General features: G+C 41.3%; 1 protein-coding gene across 1 annotated transcript in view; it reads right to left on the bottom strand.

Moving 5' to 3' along the window:
• Positions 1–9718: 9718 nt before the first annotated feature.
• Positions 9719–14587, bottom strand: part of LOC124552717 (odorant receptor 43a-like) — a 125360-nt gene continuing 120491 nt past the window's right edge. Inside the window, exon 8 of the mRNA XM_047127058.1 lies at positions 9719–9943. Within this exon, the coding sequence (XP_046983014.1) occupies positions 9884–9943 (60 nt within the window). The 3' untranslated portion in view covers positions 9719–9883. The remainder of the gene's footprint in view (positions 9944–14587) is intronic.

Raw genomic sequence — 14587 nt, 5'->3', positions numbered from 1 at the left:
CGGGCTTGTCGTATGATACCCTCCAAATTGTGGAAACGCTGGCAGATGCGTTCGAGGCAAAAAACCGCCCTCTTGTCCAGGACCTTTCTCCAAACGAACTACAGGAAGAACATGAAGTCATGACAGCTGTTGCTGTTTTCCGCAACTGCCCACCCCAGTCTGCTCCCCTTCTTACGTCCATGGCAGAAATTCAGCACATCATTCGACGGAAACATGGCCGGTTGGCCCCTGGATTGGACAGAATTTTAAATGAACATCTTTGTCACCTCCCCCGCACACCACTCATCTTGTTCACCAAGATTTTAAACTGTTGTTCACATCTGGCCTTTTCCCCACTCAGTGGAAACAAGCCAAGCTGACTGCGATCCCCAAGAGGTTCAGGGACCCTACGGTCCCCACCAACAACAGGCCCATCAGCCTCCTAAATATTATGGCGAAGGTCCTTGAATCTGTGATCCTTCACCGACTTTCCCAACGTCTCGCAGCATCTGGAACGATCTGTCCTGAACAGTTTGGATTCACTTCAGACCTCTCTGCCGAACTTCGGGTCCTATGGATCACTGAACACATCTGCAAAGGCTTCAACACCACCAAGTCGACAGCTGCCGTTTTTCTGGACTTGCAAAACGCCTATGACAAGATCTGCCAAGACACCCTCGTACACAAGATGCTGACTCAGACCACTATACCGGATATTTATGTCAAGATCCTGGATGGCTTCCTCCGTGGTAGGACTTTCTTAGTGGCTCAATGGGGAATGCGTTCTGGCATTCGCCAATTGTCGGCAGGCACTCCACAAGGATCGGTGCTATCTCCCATCCTTTTTAATATCTATGTAAATGATATGCCGGTCATCACCGAGTGCTACCTTGCACAATATGCTGACGACACAGCACTATACACCACTGGCCGCATTACTGACGCTGTCGTCACCCGCCTCCAGCAACAGGTGGATGCCACCATCACCTGGTGCCGGACAAACAAAATAGCTCTCAATGCCGCCAAAACTACGGCAGTCTACTTCACAAAACGGCGCCCAGTCCTCTGCCGCAACATTTTGATTGCAGGCGTGCAGGTGCCCTGGTCCCCGACAACCACCTATCTCGGGGTCCAGATGGACCACAAGTTGCTCTTCCACTGTCATGAGGAGTATGTCGCCAACAAGGGGCAAAAGCTAACCAGGGCTTTGTACCCACTCTTCCGCAGTAGCGAACTTAACCTGCATACCGAGCTCCGCATTTACCGAACAGTTATCCTGCCTACCCTCATGTATGGATCTGCTGCATGGGCCACGATTAGTGTCACCAGGATGCGGACGTTGCAGGACCTGCAGAACAAGGTGCTCAGGTGGAGCCTGCACGCCCCACCACTCACGAGAATTGTCACTCTCCACGAGGAAGTGGATATCGTCCCCCTAAAGACGACCATACGCAACAATGCGCGGCGGCTCTATGAGAAAGTGGATGCCTTACGGGACACTGTCCATGGGTTACGCCACGTTGAGACCACACTTCCACACCTCTGGCATCGACATCCGGCTCCCCTAACCATCCTAGAGGAATCGGATTCCGACCATGGCTAACGATAGGCCTGGCACGCCCACCACGGACGCATCCTTTGGCGGGACTAGCCCCCATTCTACGTCCAATACTTTCCCACCCTATCTGCCCACGTTAGGCTAAATATTTCTGCCTGACTGATGTAGTACTGTCACCGTCATAGGGTGGTACGGGACTACAAGTCCCACCGCCACACCTCCAAAGTGAATTGCAGTGACGCAGTCACTGCCTTATGATAAATTTACTGCCTCACCAACACAATTAGACCGAAACAGACCAGTGATGCTGTATTGTAACATATCACAAAAAATATTCTGTTTGTTATTATTGCGTTAATTAAGCACTGTTATTATTATTTCAATGAAATTGTCTAGATGTGACGTAATATTGCTACAATTGATAAAAAGCAAAAACAATCTAGCAACGCTATGCGAATTCTGTCACATACGACTGATATCTTACGAACATATTAAAACACAAGTGAATGCACCTTGATAATAATTCGTGACAAAAATGTGCTTTTAGTTGTCATTTTGCTTTTAAACGTGGTGGGTCAAATTTAATCTCACTTTTTGTAATGAAAGTCGTCCTCCTTTAGACGTAGCACAGGTCAGGGCCTAACTCCACACAATACCTTAAAATGACTGGCAAATTCGTAATTTAACTGCCTATTCCAGGCCTCCAGCTTTGCTACTAGAAAAATTATAAAATAAACTGCTCTGATAGTAACGCGTCTGTAAAACGATAATACAAACTTTAAATGTGCCGCGTAATGGCTGCAGACTGCAACGCTCCAGTGGTGCTGTTTTCTCCCCGCCACAGACAATGATATAATTCTGAAAACTGTGATTATTTGACATCGCCTTAACGCTTCTACAAATAAAACTCAACCCACACTTTAACTTATTATCTATTTGACACCAACTCAGTAAATTACATTTAATTACAGACCTGAACAAGCAATACATATATGTAATAACGCTTCGGAAGACAACCAGAGAGAGAGAGAGAGAGAGAGAGAGAACGTTCACATTTATATAAATCGCTAGAAGACCGCCGATGAACCCTAATCAGTACAATGATAACGTTTATTTTTCAAATACGTCATTATTGTCTTCATTTTTTAAACTATTATTTTTGTAATTGTTCGCAGAACACACTGTCTTTAGGCATTCCAGTAGTCTTTTCTACATCACTTGCAAAAAATGTTATATATTGGTATAGGGACTCTCTAGAGCGCACTTTAATTAAGGCGTTTTTGTTGGCAGAACACTTAGAAGATCAGCATATCTAGCAAAGAAACTGCCTACACTATGCTTGAGCGAGCGAGGTGGCGTATGTTAGCACCCTCGACTTGTATTTGGGAGGACGATGGTTCAAACCCGCGTCCGGCCATTCGGATTAGGTTTTCTGTTTTTTCCCTAAAACGCTGCAGGAAATTTTCGGAATGGCTCTTTGCATTGGCATGGCCGACTTCCTTCCCCATCCTTTCCTAATCCGCTGTTTGGTTCCATCTTCCAAATCAACTAACCAACATTAAGATTGCCCGTCCACTTCTAGAGTACTGCCGTGCGTCATGGGATCGTTATCACACAGGATTGGCGGATTACGTAGAAAAACATGAAAGAAGGGCAGCTCGTTTCGTACTATCACGAAACAGAGGAGAAAGTGTCAAGGATATGCGACTTGAGATGACAACCATTAAAATATACGTGTTTTTCGTTGCGGTGAGATCTTTTCACGAAATTTCGGAGGCTAACTTTCTCCTCTGAATGCAAAAATATTTTTTTGGCGCCCGCCGACAAAGGGAGAAATAATGATCGTAACAAAATAAGAGAAATGAGAACTCGCATGGAAATAGTAGAACCATGGTGTGAAGGTGGTTTGATGAACCATCTTCCAAGAACTTAAGTGTGAACCTAACCTATAGATGGAGATGCAGATGTAAATATTGTCTTCACGATCGCTACGGGAGCAATGCGAGTCTCAGTTAATACTCTTGTAAGCAGGGTATAATGCAACACATTAGTATTAATAATTACTATTAAAAACAATCTTGATCACGATTTATTTAACAAGGTGACCGGTTTCGACCACTACTGTGGTCATCTTAAGACCATTGAGTAGGAACCTCTTTCTGTTGGAGAATCACACAATAGAGTAGTGATTCTCCAACAGAAAGAGGTTCCTACTCAATGGTCTGAAGATGACCACAGTAGTGGTCGAAACCGGTCACCTTGTAAAATAAATTGTGATCAAGATTGTTTTTAATAGTAATTATTTATAAGACATTGATCACTGCTGTTCCCGTAATGCATTTAAAAGTAATACATTAGTATTACTTTTTCTTTCTGTTCTTTACAAACTAAGAGAAATGAGAACTCACACCGAAACAGTAAAACAATTGTGTGAACGTGGTCAGATGAACCATCCATCAAGAACTTAAGTGTGAACCTAACCTATAGATGGAGATGCAGATGTAAATATTGTCTTCGGGATCGCTACGGGAGCAATACGTGTCTCAATTAATACTCTTGCAAGCAGGGTATAATGTAACATATTAGTACTATTTTTTTTCTTTTCTTTTCTCCCTCTTTCTTTTCCTATAATTTTTTACCGTAGATAACATTGACATACAAACAAAAGAGGTAGAAAGATACTCTTAAATTTTTTACTTGCTTTAGAGTCATCTGTTCATCTCAATAAGTGATAGCGGGCGGACGTATTGCATGCTCCGCCGAGTTAATATTGTTAAAAAAAATGTATTCCAATTGTGCGTTAAAGAGTGTTATCAAGATAACAAAGTTCATTCGCACGTTCATATTCTGTTCATTATACCGCGACACGCCGAAAATTCTGCATCAAGAGGATCGAAGACAACAAGAAGAATTTGCGTGAGCAGAGGAGGGGTGATCCGGAACCAGTATTGTCATACCAATCTCCATGCACAATAGTGGTAACAAGAAAAGGATGTACGTAAATTTACCAATGTTAAATGCTGAATTTACATATTGAATACTGAAGGTCTGTTTATATTAGAGCCAGTTAAAATTCACTCAGGATATGTGTACCAATTTTTTCTCAATCATTCTTTCAAAATTTTCCTTTTAATTATTTAAGCAGCAATTTTTTTTCAGTTTCCAACATATATATGTATATATATATATGTATATATATATATATATGTGTATATATATATATATATATATATATATATATATATATATATATATATACATATATATATTACATTTTAGTCCCCCTGCCCCTATTCAACGGTTTTGCTGTAAGTTTTATGGTTGGTTTCTGTCTTCAAGAGATAGTCAGTTTAGTTTCTTCAGCATCTCTGTGACACTCTCTCACAGGTCAAATAAACTGGTGATCATTTGTGCAGCCCTTCTCTGCAGCAGGCCGGAGTGGCCGAGCGGTTCTAGGCGCTTCAGTCTGGAACTGCGCGACTGCTACGGTCGCAGGTTCGAATCCTGCCTCGGGCATGGATGTGTGTCATGTCCTTAGGCTAGTTAAGTTTAAGTAGTTATAAATTCTAGGGGACTGTTGACCTCAAATGTTAAGTCCCATATTGCTCAGAGCCATTTGGACCATTTGAACCCTTCTCTGTATACGTTCAATATTCCCTGTGAGTCATATTTGGGATGCGTCTGCCACACTTGAGCGGTATTCTGAGATATGCCTCATGAGTGTTTTGCAAGCAATTTACTTTGAAAACTCATTGCATTTTCCGACTATCCTATCTATGATCTGTAGTCTGTCTGCTATACTATGACAGATAAGAGAATGATTCAATCTGACGTGTCGATACCTACCATGAAATTTTTCACACACGAAGAATACACCAAAAGATGTGCACCGTCAAAATGTCAGCTGTTAAGCCACTGAAAATATTTTAAAAATGTTTAAGTAACTCATTTTTGCCCCACGAAGAACCCATAACAGCAGTTTGTGCAGCCCTTTCGGCCTAGCGCGCTAATTGGCGAATAAACAGAAACAAGCTGTGACATGAGAACTTAGCATCCGAAGTGCCCATTGTTGCAGATATAATTGTTACGTAAGTGACTAGAGAATTAAGGCAGGGTATGGGTCACATTGTAGATGAATTTCATCAACCGGGACTTCAGTTTGTTGATACGAAATATTTTATAATTCCTGCAGCACAGTGATTAATTTTTTAATAATGTATATTTTACTGATAATGAACCAGTTCTTTGTTTATTCCCCGTAGTAGTCACAAAAATGCGAAGTTTCTATTGGATGACGAAAACTAAAATTTGCCATACTCCAGGCACATCTGACAAAAGAAGAATTAATGCATTCGGACACTTAATAGAAATTACTAGTTTTATTTAGACAGAACTGGGATGGAGTAAGAAATGGTCGTGGCAGTTGTCCTGAATTGTGTGCTGCTTACCAGCCACACTTGACCGAATTCGTAAACTGTGATGATACAAACTGACAGAGCACAAATGACTGAACTTTAGCAATACTGTTCCGCTGATAAACCCGACATGACAAAGAGCTATCGGAAATTGAATTGTCCAACAATTTTTTATATAATGTTTTATATTGATGAAAAATTTCTTTAATTAACTACTGCGGATGGTCTCTCTCCCGAGGGGGGGGGGGGGGGCTGGGGGGGGGGGAGGGGCTGGCAGCAGCGTAATATGCTGCTCTACAGCCTACAGAAAAGTTAAAAAACATAATGAGAATATAAACAAACAAGAAAAACAGGTGATAAAACGGTGACATTGTAAAAAACTGTAAAATGGTGGAAATTTGTGGAATTTAAAATATAAAAACACTGCGGTGAGGATGCGGATGAAGATACACAAGAAGGAGACAGGCACAATTAAAAAAAACATGGCGAGAGTCTGGCTTCTGTCTGCATGAGATAAAAAACACACTAGTGACAGTATGGTGGCTGTTCGCAACACTGACAGGGGACGCACAACACTGAACGCTCACTTATAACAGCACTATACAGGTGACACGGCGGCAGATGGGGGGAGGGGGAACCCATACCTAAGAGGGGGGAAAAGGAGGGAGTGCCATATCTCATTTGACATCCTGTTTTTACCATAATACCACCTCGTTTTGTTAATTTCATTACTGGTGTCACTGAGTTGCCGCCTTGCCTGCCCGTGAGTGGCAGCAGCGGCGCTTATCGATATAAGCCCCGTCGTATTATCTTTGCTAACTGCTATTACTTCCCAGTTGTTGTGTGTTCGGATCTGCCGGTGAATTGGGAGGCGCTAGCAATGCAGTTAGGACCTGCCAGTGTTTGACTTAGGACACGGCAGAAGTTCAGTTGGGGCACGGCTGGAGTGAGGTCCGGACAGCCATGACTCACCCGATGGTTGCCTATACATATCTCTTGAGTGCGGACCACCTTGGTTGATCATCGGTCAGTTGTCTTGTCGGATGACGTGTATGTTGGTTGGCGATCGCATATGGGTTGCCTGTTTGTGCCGACTCGTGATTCGTCCTTGTTATTGCACATTCACTGACATTAGTATTGTCTAGTCCTTTTTGCAAGTGTTCGTGAAACTGTGTGTAACTTGTGGTGTCAACTGATCACTAGTTTTAGTGCTGTCTCCATGCTGATGTGTGGCAGTCGGTTGGTTGGTGTGGATCAGCCAGGAAATACCCAAGCAGCACAGTGGGCCGGGCCTGCTGGCAGTCTGTGGGAAGTGTGTGGGAGCTGTTCCGATTGCTACGAGGTTGGAGGCTCACCAACTCAGGACATCAAAGTTGAGTGGTGATTTAATTACCAAAGCCAGTCTGTTCACATTGTGCCGTTGGTTTTCATGGTTGGCTGTTGGGAGTATTCCCGTGAGGAACAGCGATTGTTCGAGATGGCGAAAGTTTGGCCACCATCCAGTGGAGTTTAAATGTATTTCGGTGATTTGAAGTCTAAGTGCACCAGCGGAATTTTCTGCCTTGTGGACGTTAGCGTTCCGTTTACCTGCCCTGGCCACTGTCGTAAAATTCAGGCAGTGTCCTCTCCTCACCATGTTGTCACTGTACAACACGTGTGTGTAGTTTTGACAGCTTATGCATACTTGGTTGTGGGCGGCTATGCCTTTTACGTTTTGGTTTTGGAGTTCGTTGTGTACTGGTCGGGTGGAAATCAAGTTGTTTTGTCGGTGTGTCAATTGACTGTCTCTTGTTTGGGTTGCTGGTGAATCGGATACAGTTGGGCCGACTACCTGTCTCCCCTAAGTGAACGTTAATATTTCAAGTGCAGACTGACCCCCGAAAACTTCTGATCGCCGCTGGTTGTACCGCCTTTTCTTATTGGTGTTTGATTGTGTATTTTAATGGCTCATAGCCGATGGTTTGAATTTGTATGCTTTTAATTCGGTTTTAAATAATGGGCCTTCAGCCGTTTTAAAATTAAAATTCCTTACAAAAAATGGCTCTGAGCACTATGGGACTTAACATCTATGGTCATCAGTCCCCTAGAACTTAGAACTACTTAAACCTAACTAACCTAAGGACAGCACACAACACCCAGCCATCACGAGGCAGAGAAAATCCCTGAACCCCGCCGGGAATCGAACCCGGGAACTCGTGCGTGGGAAGCGAGAACGAGATGCGGGCTAAAATTCCTTACATGTTAAGTCTAAGATTGTTTGGGCTTTCAGCCTCATTTAAATTTTTTTTTCTGGATAAAGCTTTGGGCCTTCTGCCTTTTTTATTGTAGTTGTGTGTTTAAATCATGGGCCTTCAGCCATTTTAAAATTAAAATTCCTTACTTGTCAAGTCTTAGATTGTTTGGGCCTTCAGCCTCATTCGAAATTTCTACCTTTTGAAAATTTATTGTAGTTGTGTTTCAAATCATGGGCCTTCAGCCTTTTTAAAATTAAAGAGGTTGTGCCCTTAAGCCATAATATTATGTGACATATTCAGTCGATAGTTAAGCTCGGAAATTTCCGCTGTAATGTTTGGGCAACTAAATATAGTTATATGTGTTCGAGTGTAACTGACAGCCGCTCATTTTTGGCCCCTTACCACAATTCCAATTACCTGTTCTGTCCTGCGGATTTAACCAGGAGTTTCACAAAGTTCCCTTGCGAGTTCAACAGCCATTTACAACTAACAAACTATTCTACATTGTATTGTAATTAACAAATCATCTATGTTATCAAAACATACAAACATTTAAAAGTTCAAAGATAGTATTATGGTTCGATAAGTTTTCCTTTTGAATTCAGTATTGATTTAACATAATATTGACTTTTACCAATATGCATTTATACTCAAAAAGTATTCAAATTTTCAACGTAGAGTTACGTATTTGGCTTTGTTATGTCACAAACTGAATTTATGGATCACAGTGTCAATAACACGAGGCTATCTCTTTCTGTGACACACTTGGTAATACTATTTTTCCTGCCACCAAATCCAAATAGGAGGCTATTTTAAAAAGAATATTGAATTAATGAAAAATAGCAATACTGAAAACGTAAAAACCTTGGAAATAAGATCAGCATAGTACCTCCACTTAGGAAGTTGAAGTACTCGTAGAAATAACAGTATCAACAGTAAGATTTACTGTCCAGTCAATAAGATGTAGCAAAGCTCGGACTGGGAATAGGATACGGAGTTATGATCTTACCAGTGTGGTGCCTTACTCAGTCTGAGGTAACAAATGCATCCAGATGTAATGAAAGTGCTGTATTTTCCAGTGCGTGTTGTTGTTTTATACGTGACACTGAGAACCCAAGCATTAACACGTTATTCGCTAATTGTACTACCAGTTTTGAACAAAAACTAATAGCAGCTTTTGTTTGTGGTATAGTAGGATGTGATGCCAGTAATGTTACTGTCTACAAATACTTTCGCATTTTACCACTGTAGCATTAGTAATCACCACAGTGGGTGTCATTAACAGAGAGGAACAATAAGGTCTTCAATGCATATAGGCCACTATATAAGAATATTTATTCTTCAATGATATATTATACACAACACCAATCTTATATTCAGGAAACTGTTGTAATTGATACTGGGCGCAGATGTGGTAGTTTTTGTATTGTTCATAGCTTTAGCATATACGACTTCTTATAGTGTAAGAATTTGTTTGTAGTTATTCGTAGCAAGAGGCTGTTTTCGAAGTTTTCATTTTGTGTAAACTAGCATTAAATGTGTGTTGTAAAGCTAGAAGAGAAACTAGGTCAAGTTTATAGTTACTAATGTTGTTTCCTTCTATTTTTGAACAAAACGGCGCAAAGATTGTCCTAGAAGTCCTTATTACTGGAATTCGAGTCAGCTTATGTTCTTTGCCAAAGTAGACAACTGGGACTTTATCTATTACTTTGTAACCCGTAAAGCATGTTGAACATCGCGTACGCTCCATTTAAAACCTGCAAAAGATGTTTACATAAGACATTATTAACCCTAGAACACTGAAGGGGGGAAAAGGTTACATTGTTACTAAACCATCGTAAAGTGTACCGGGACTACTCCACATATTATTCAAAGGAAGTCATAATTTATGTGTCATGCATTAGTTAATAACGATTATTATATCTCCAATGGTATGTTAAATAACAAATTAAGTACAAAATGTCCTGTTTAGTATCTTACTGCAAGCGTGAATTTTACGAGGGTTTAGTAATCTAAGGTTAAATGTTTCGAATGTTTAATACGAATTATGGAATAAGATACATATTAACAAATATTCAGCATAGACTATTAGCTACCATAAGCGAGATGCTGAGCTCAAAGACTTGCACTTTTTAGTGTTAAGAAACCTCTTCATCTCGTCGGTTTACGTGGTCCTTCATTTCTCTGTTTCACGCCACCCTCTCCCCATAGCTACACCTCTTTTACAGAAAAAAATCTGGCCAGTGAACTATGCGTTTATCTACAATTTTTACCGTTACTGTTTCCTGTGAGGGTACTGCTACTTGGTATGTTTACCTAAGTCGAGTCATATGCTAGTGATAAGTAATACTGACAGTGGCGTTATGTTACATACATGAGGGAAAATTTTCAGCGAGTGTTCCACAAAGTTCAGTAAAGTTTCATCTCATGTTCCTGATAGCGCATGAGATTCCTACTAGAACGTGGGAATGACTTACTTCTCTATTTAATCAAGAGGAACGGGTTTTTATCGATTTCCTCTAATATTGAAATTAAAATTTACGTTTTCAAATGAGGGTCATGCGTCAGCGACAAAAATAGCAAATAATATTTGTGTGAATGTTGATAACTTCCTTGGGAAAAATTGAATTGTAGAAATTGTATCTCTACAAACTATATCTAGTTTTGTAGCCTGAAATGTAAAACACAGTGAACGAATTTGAGATGCCAAAAGGAAACACGAAACAGAGGACTTCTGTTGATACTATTTAAAAATATTCCATTATGTTTGTTATTTCACAAATACACTGGTGTGCGAAACTTAAGAACGAAAGTAACATTCACATGATGTGTCACAGCCAATATAGTTGGATGAAATTTGGACAGTACGTAGAAAGAACTGCTACAGTATATTACAGAATGTAGCTAAAAAAAGTACACAATGAGACGAAGATAAAGGACACTTTTATTCAAAGACAATAATTACAAGGGTTTCCCAGAAAGTAAGGCACCGAATTTTTTTCTCAGGCGAAAACAATGCTACGAATGCGAAACATTACATTTGTATTATCTGAAGCCTCCTGAGAGAGTGTGAGAAGTTTCCATTACTTACGACAGATAGTGTAGCTGCAGGACAGTATCAAAATGGCGTCTCTAGGTGATGTACATTACAAGCAACGTACCATAATTGAATTTCTCACTGCAGAGAAAGAAACTGTAGGGAATATTCACAAACGTTTCTGCAAAGTCTACGGAGCATCTGTCGTCTACAGAAGTACAGTTAGTCCCTGGGCACGGAGGGTGACGTCATCAGAAGTCGGTTCGGCTGAGCTCCACGATTTGCAGCGACCGGGGAGACCGTCCGCAGCTGTCACACCTGACACACCCGACCTAGCCCCCTGGGACTTCCACTTCTTTGGGCCACTAAAGGATGGCATTCGCGGAGGACATTTTGAGGACGATGAGGAGATGATTCACACAGTGAAGCACTGGCTCTGCCACCAGGACAAGAATTTGTACCGACAGGGCATACAAGCCCTTGTTTTGCGCTGGAGGAAGGCCAGAGAATGTGATGTAGATTACGTGGAAGAACAGGTTGTGTAGATGAAACACCATTCTTTCATGTGTGTAATTCTCGTTATGTTCAATAAGGAATTGTTAAAGAAAAAAATGCGATGCTTACTTTCTGGGCAACCCCTGTACATTGAAGTCACGGCGATTTATGATTGTCTCCTGGACATTACAAAAGGCGGGTCTTGGTTGTTAATAGGGTATGTGATGACTGCGGACAGTAATGGATGCTCTGTAACGTGTGTGTTGACTGCAAGGTTGGGAAAGAGTTGTTGTGGTAGGGCATTCCATTCGTTCACCAGCGCAGTTGAGAAATGCTGGATGGCTGTTGGTGCATGTGGATGTGCTGCGATATGTCTCCCCAACGCATTCCACACTGGCTTTATGGGATTTATGTCTGGGGGAATGAAAAGGCCCATCCATTCGCCGAATGCTCTCTTGCTCCAAGAGCTTCTCCATCTGTGCTGTTGAATGTGCTCACCCATTATCATAAAGAAATTAAAAATAAAAAAATAAAATAAACCGTGTACTAGAAAAAATAGTAAGAGAATGGAAACAAAAAGTAAAAGAAGAGAAGCTATCACAAATCAGACTGTGAACTAAATACAAAGATATTTAAATTCAGTCCGCAGCTCGTGGTCGTGCGGTAGCGTTCTCTCTTCCCACGCCCGGGTTCCCGGGTTCGATTCCCGGCGGGGTCAGGGGTTTTCTCTGCCTCGTGATGACTGGGTGTTGTGTGACGTCCTTAGGTTAGTTAGGTTTAAGTAGTTCTAAGTTCTAGGGGACTGATGACCATAGATGTTAAGTCCCATAGTGCTCAGAGCCATTTCTTTTATTTAAATTCACTGTTTAGCATTTGAGGATGATATTGCCATTCTTTCTGAAAACGTAACAAATGCTGGAATACAAATCAACATCTTAGAAGAAATAGCCAACAAAGCAGGTTTAAGAATATCTGTAGAAAAAACAACATTTATGACAAATATTAAAAAAATGCTCCAGAATCGCCAGCAACAGATATTGGCCAGATAAAGAGGGTAAATAAATTTAAATATTTGGGAGAAATTATCCAAGAAAGTGGCTTAGAAAAACTCGCTATAGAAGAAAGAGTACATAAAATGGAAGGAGCTTATGGAATAACTAGGAATGTCTACAACAAAAGGTGTCTGTCTAAAAATTTGAAGATACAGCACTACAACACAGCAGTAAAACCAGAATGTCTTTATGCAAGTGAATGTTTAGTACTGAACTACAAATTACACTAACTTGAAGTCCTAGAAATAAAAGTCATTCGAAAAATATTTGGACCACCAAAAAATACAGAGGTATGGAAATTAAGACGCAATGAAGAAGTTCACCACAACATAGAAAATATAAATGAAACACTACGAAAGAGGCGGCTGCTGTTTCTTGGACACTTATACAGAATGAACAGCAACAGGTTAACCAAACAGATTTTTAAATATCATTGGGACAAGAAGTCAACAATAGCTGGGATTCAAGAAGTTAGGAAAGATTTGGAAAGAGACAATATAAGTGAAAAAGATGAAACAGAAAGAGAGATTTTCAAGAAGAAAGTGTTAAAAATGGAAGGGTTCCAAGGCAAGAGGGAGAAGAAGACAGGGTCAAAATGGTCCGAGGAGAGAAAAAGGATACATATTGAAAAGATTAAAGAATACTGGAGGAAAAAGAAAGAACAACAAAGAAGGAATCATTGAAATTGGTGCATGGTCCTTAGAAGACCCAAACAAAGAAAGAAAGAACAAGAGAGAAAATAAAAAACATAAAAAATGTCAGGGCCGAATAACCCCTGAAAAAACGCACATGGGGAACCAGTACAGTGTCACAATAACGTTCAAAGACTTGGAGGTCAATGCGTCTATGAAGCATAATGCCACTCCATTCCATAACACCTGGACCGCTAAAACATATTCGACAATGTTCCTTTCTGAATTACGTGTTCCTACCTCTCGCTGTTTGAGAGTGCATCCAGAATCACAACTCAGACTGAATCTTAAGAGCTACGTGATCCCACTCCTCGTTAGTCCAGCCCCTATGCTCTCAAATGGTAGTACTTATGAGCAGTTGTCAATGGAACTCATCATACTGGTCATCAGGCAAAGAGACTACCACTATGCAGTGGCTATGCCAATGTTGGGAGTGAGAGTCCTGCTAAATGTGATTTTAATTGCACTTGGCATTTGACACAGGTCCCTTCTTGCCTGTCACACATTTGCCACTGTAGCTGACCATGGTCGACTACCTCCTCTCCACAGGCAGGAGTGCCTTTGGCTTGGAATGCTCCCGATGCACGTGAAACAATGCTGTGAGCAATATCAAACTCCAGACCTTCACTCTTCACTCTTTGTCCTTCTTCCAGCTTCCCGATGATTCTCCTCTGTGTGACGCCCATCTTCTTGTGCATGACTTGGAGACTTCTGGCAACATTCTGCCACACTTTCATTCATTACCGCGGTGTTACTAACATATTATATTACTTCATCTACAATGAAGAGCCACAAAAACTGGTACACCTGCCTAATATCGTGTAGGGCCCCCACGAACACAAAGAAGTGCCGCAACACGACGTGGCATAGACTCGACTAACGTCTGAAGTTGGGGGCATTGACACCCTGAATCCTTGTCCTGCTAGAACTGCCCAAGTCCGTCGGAATGCACAATGTGTCACCTGTCAGAGTCGCCTCAGGGGCCCCATATCACTCCAACTGCACACACCCTACACCATTACAGAGCCTCCACCAGATTGAACAGTCCCCTGCTGACATGCAGGGGTCATGGATTCATGAGGTTGTCTCCATACCCGTACACGTCCATCCACTCGATACAATTTC

The sequence above is a fragment of the Schistocerca americana genome, chromosome 10, assembly GCF_021461395.2.
Source record: "Schistocerca americana isolate TAMUIC-IGC-003095 chromosome 10, iqSchAmer2.1, whole genome shotgun sequence".
Lineage (NCBI taxonomy): Eukaryota > Metazoa > Arthropoda > Insecta > Orthoptera > Acrididae > Schistocerca > Schistocerca americana.
The sequence above is the reverse complement of the archived record's forward strand: the minus strand, read 5'-3'. Positions and strand labels throughout refer to the sequence as shown.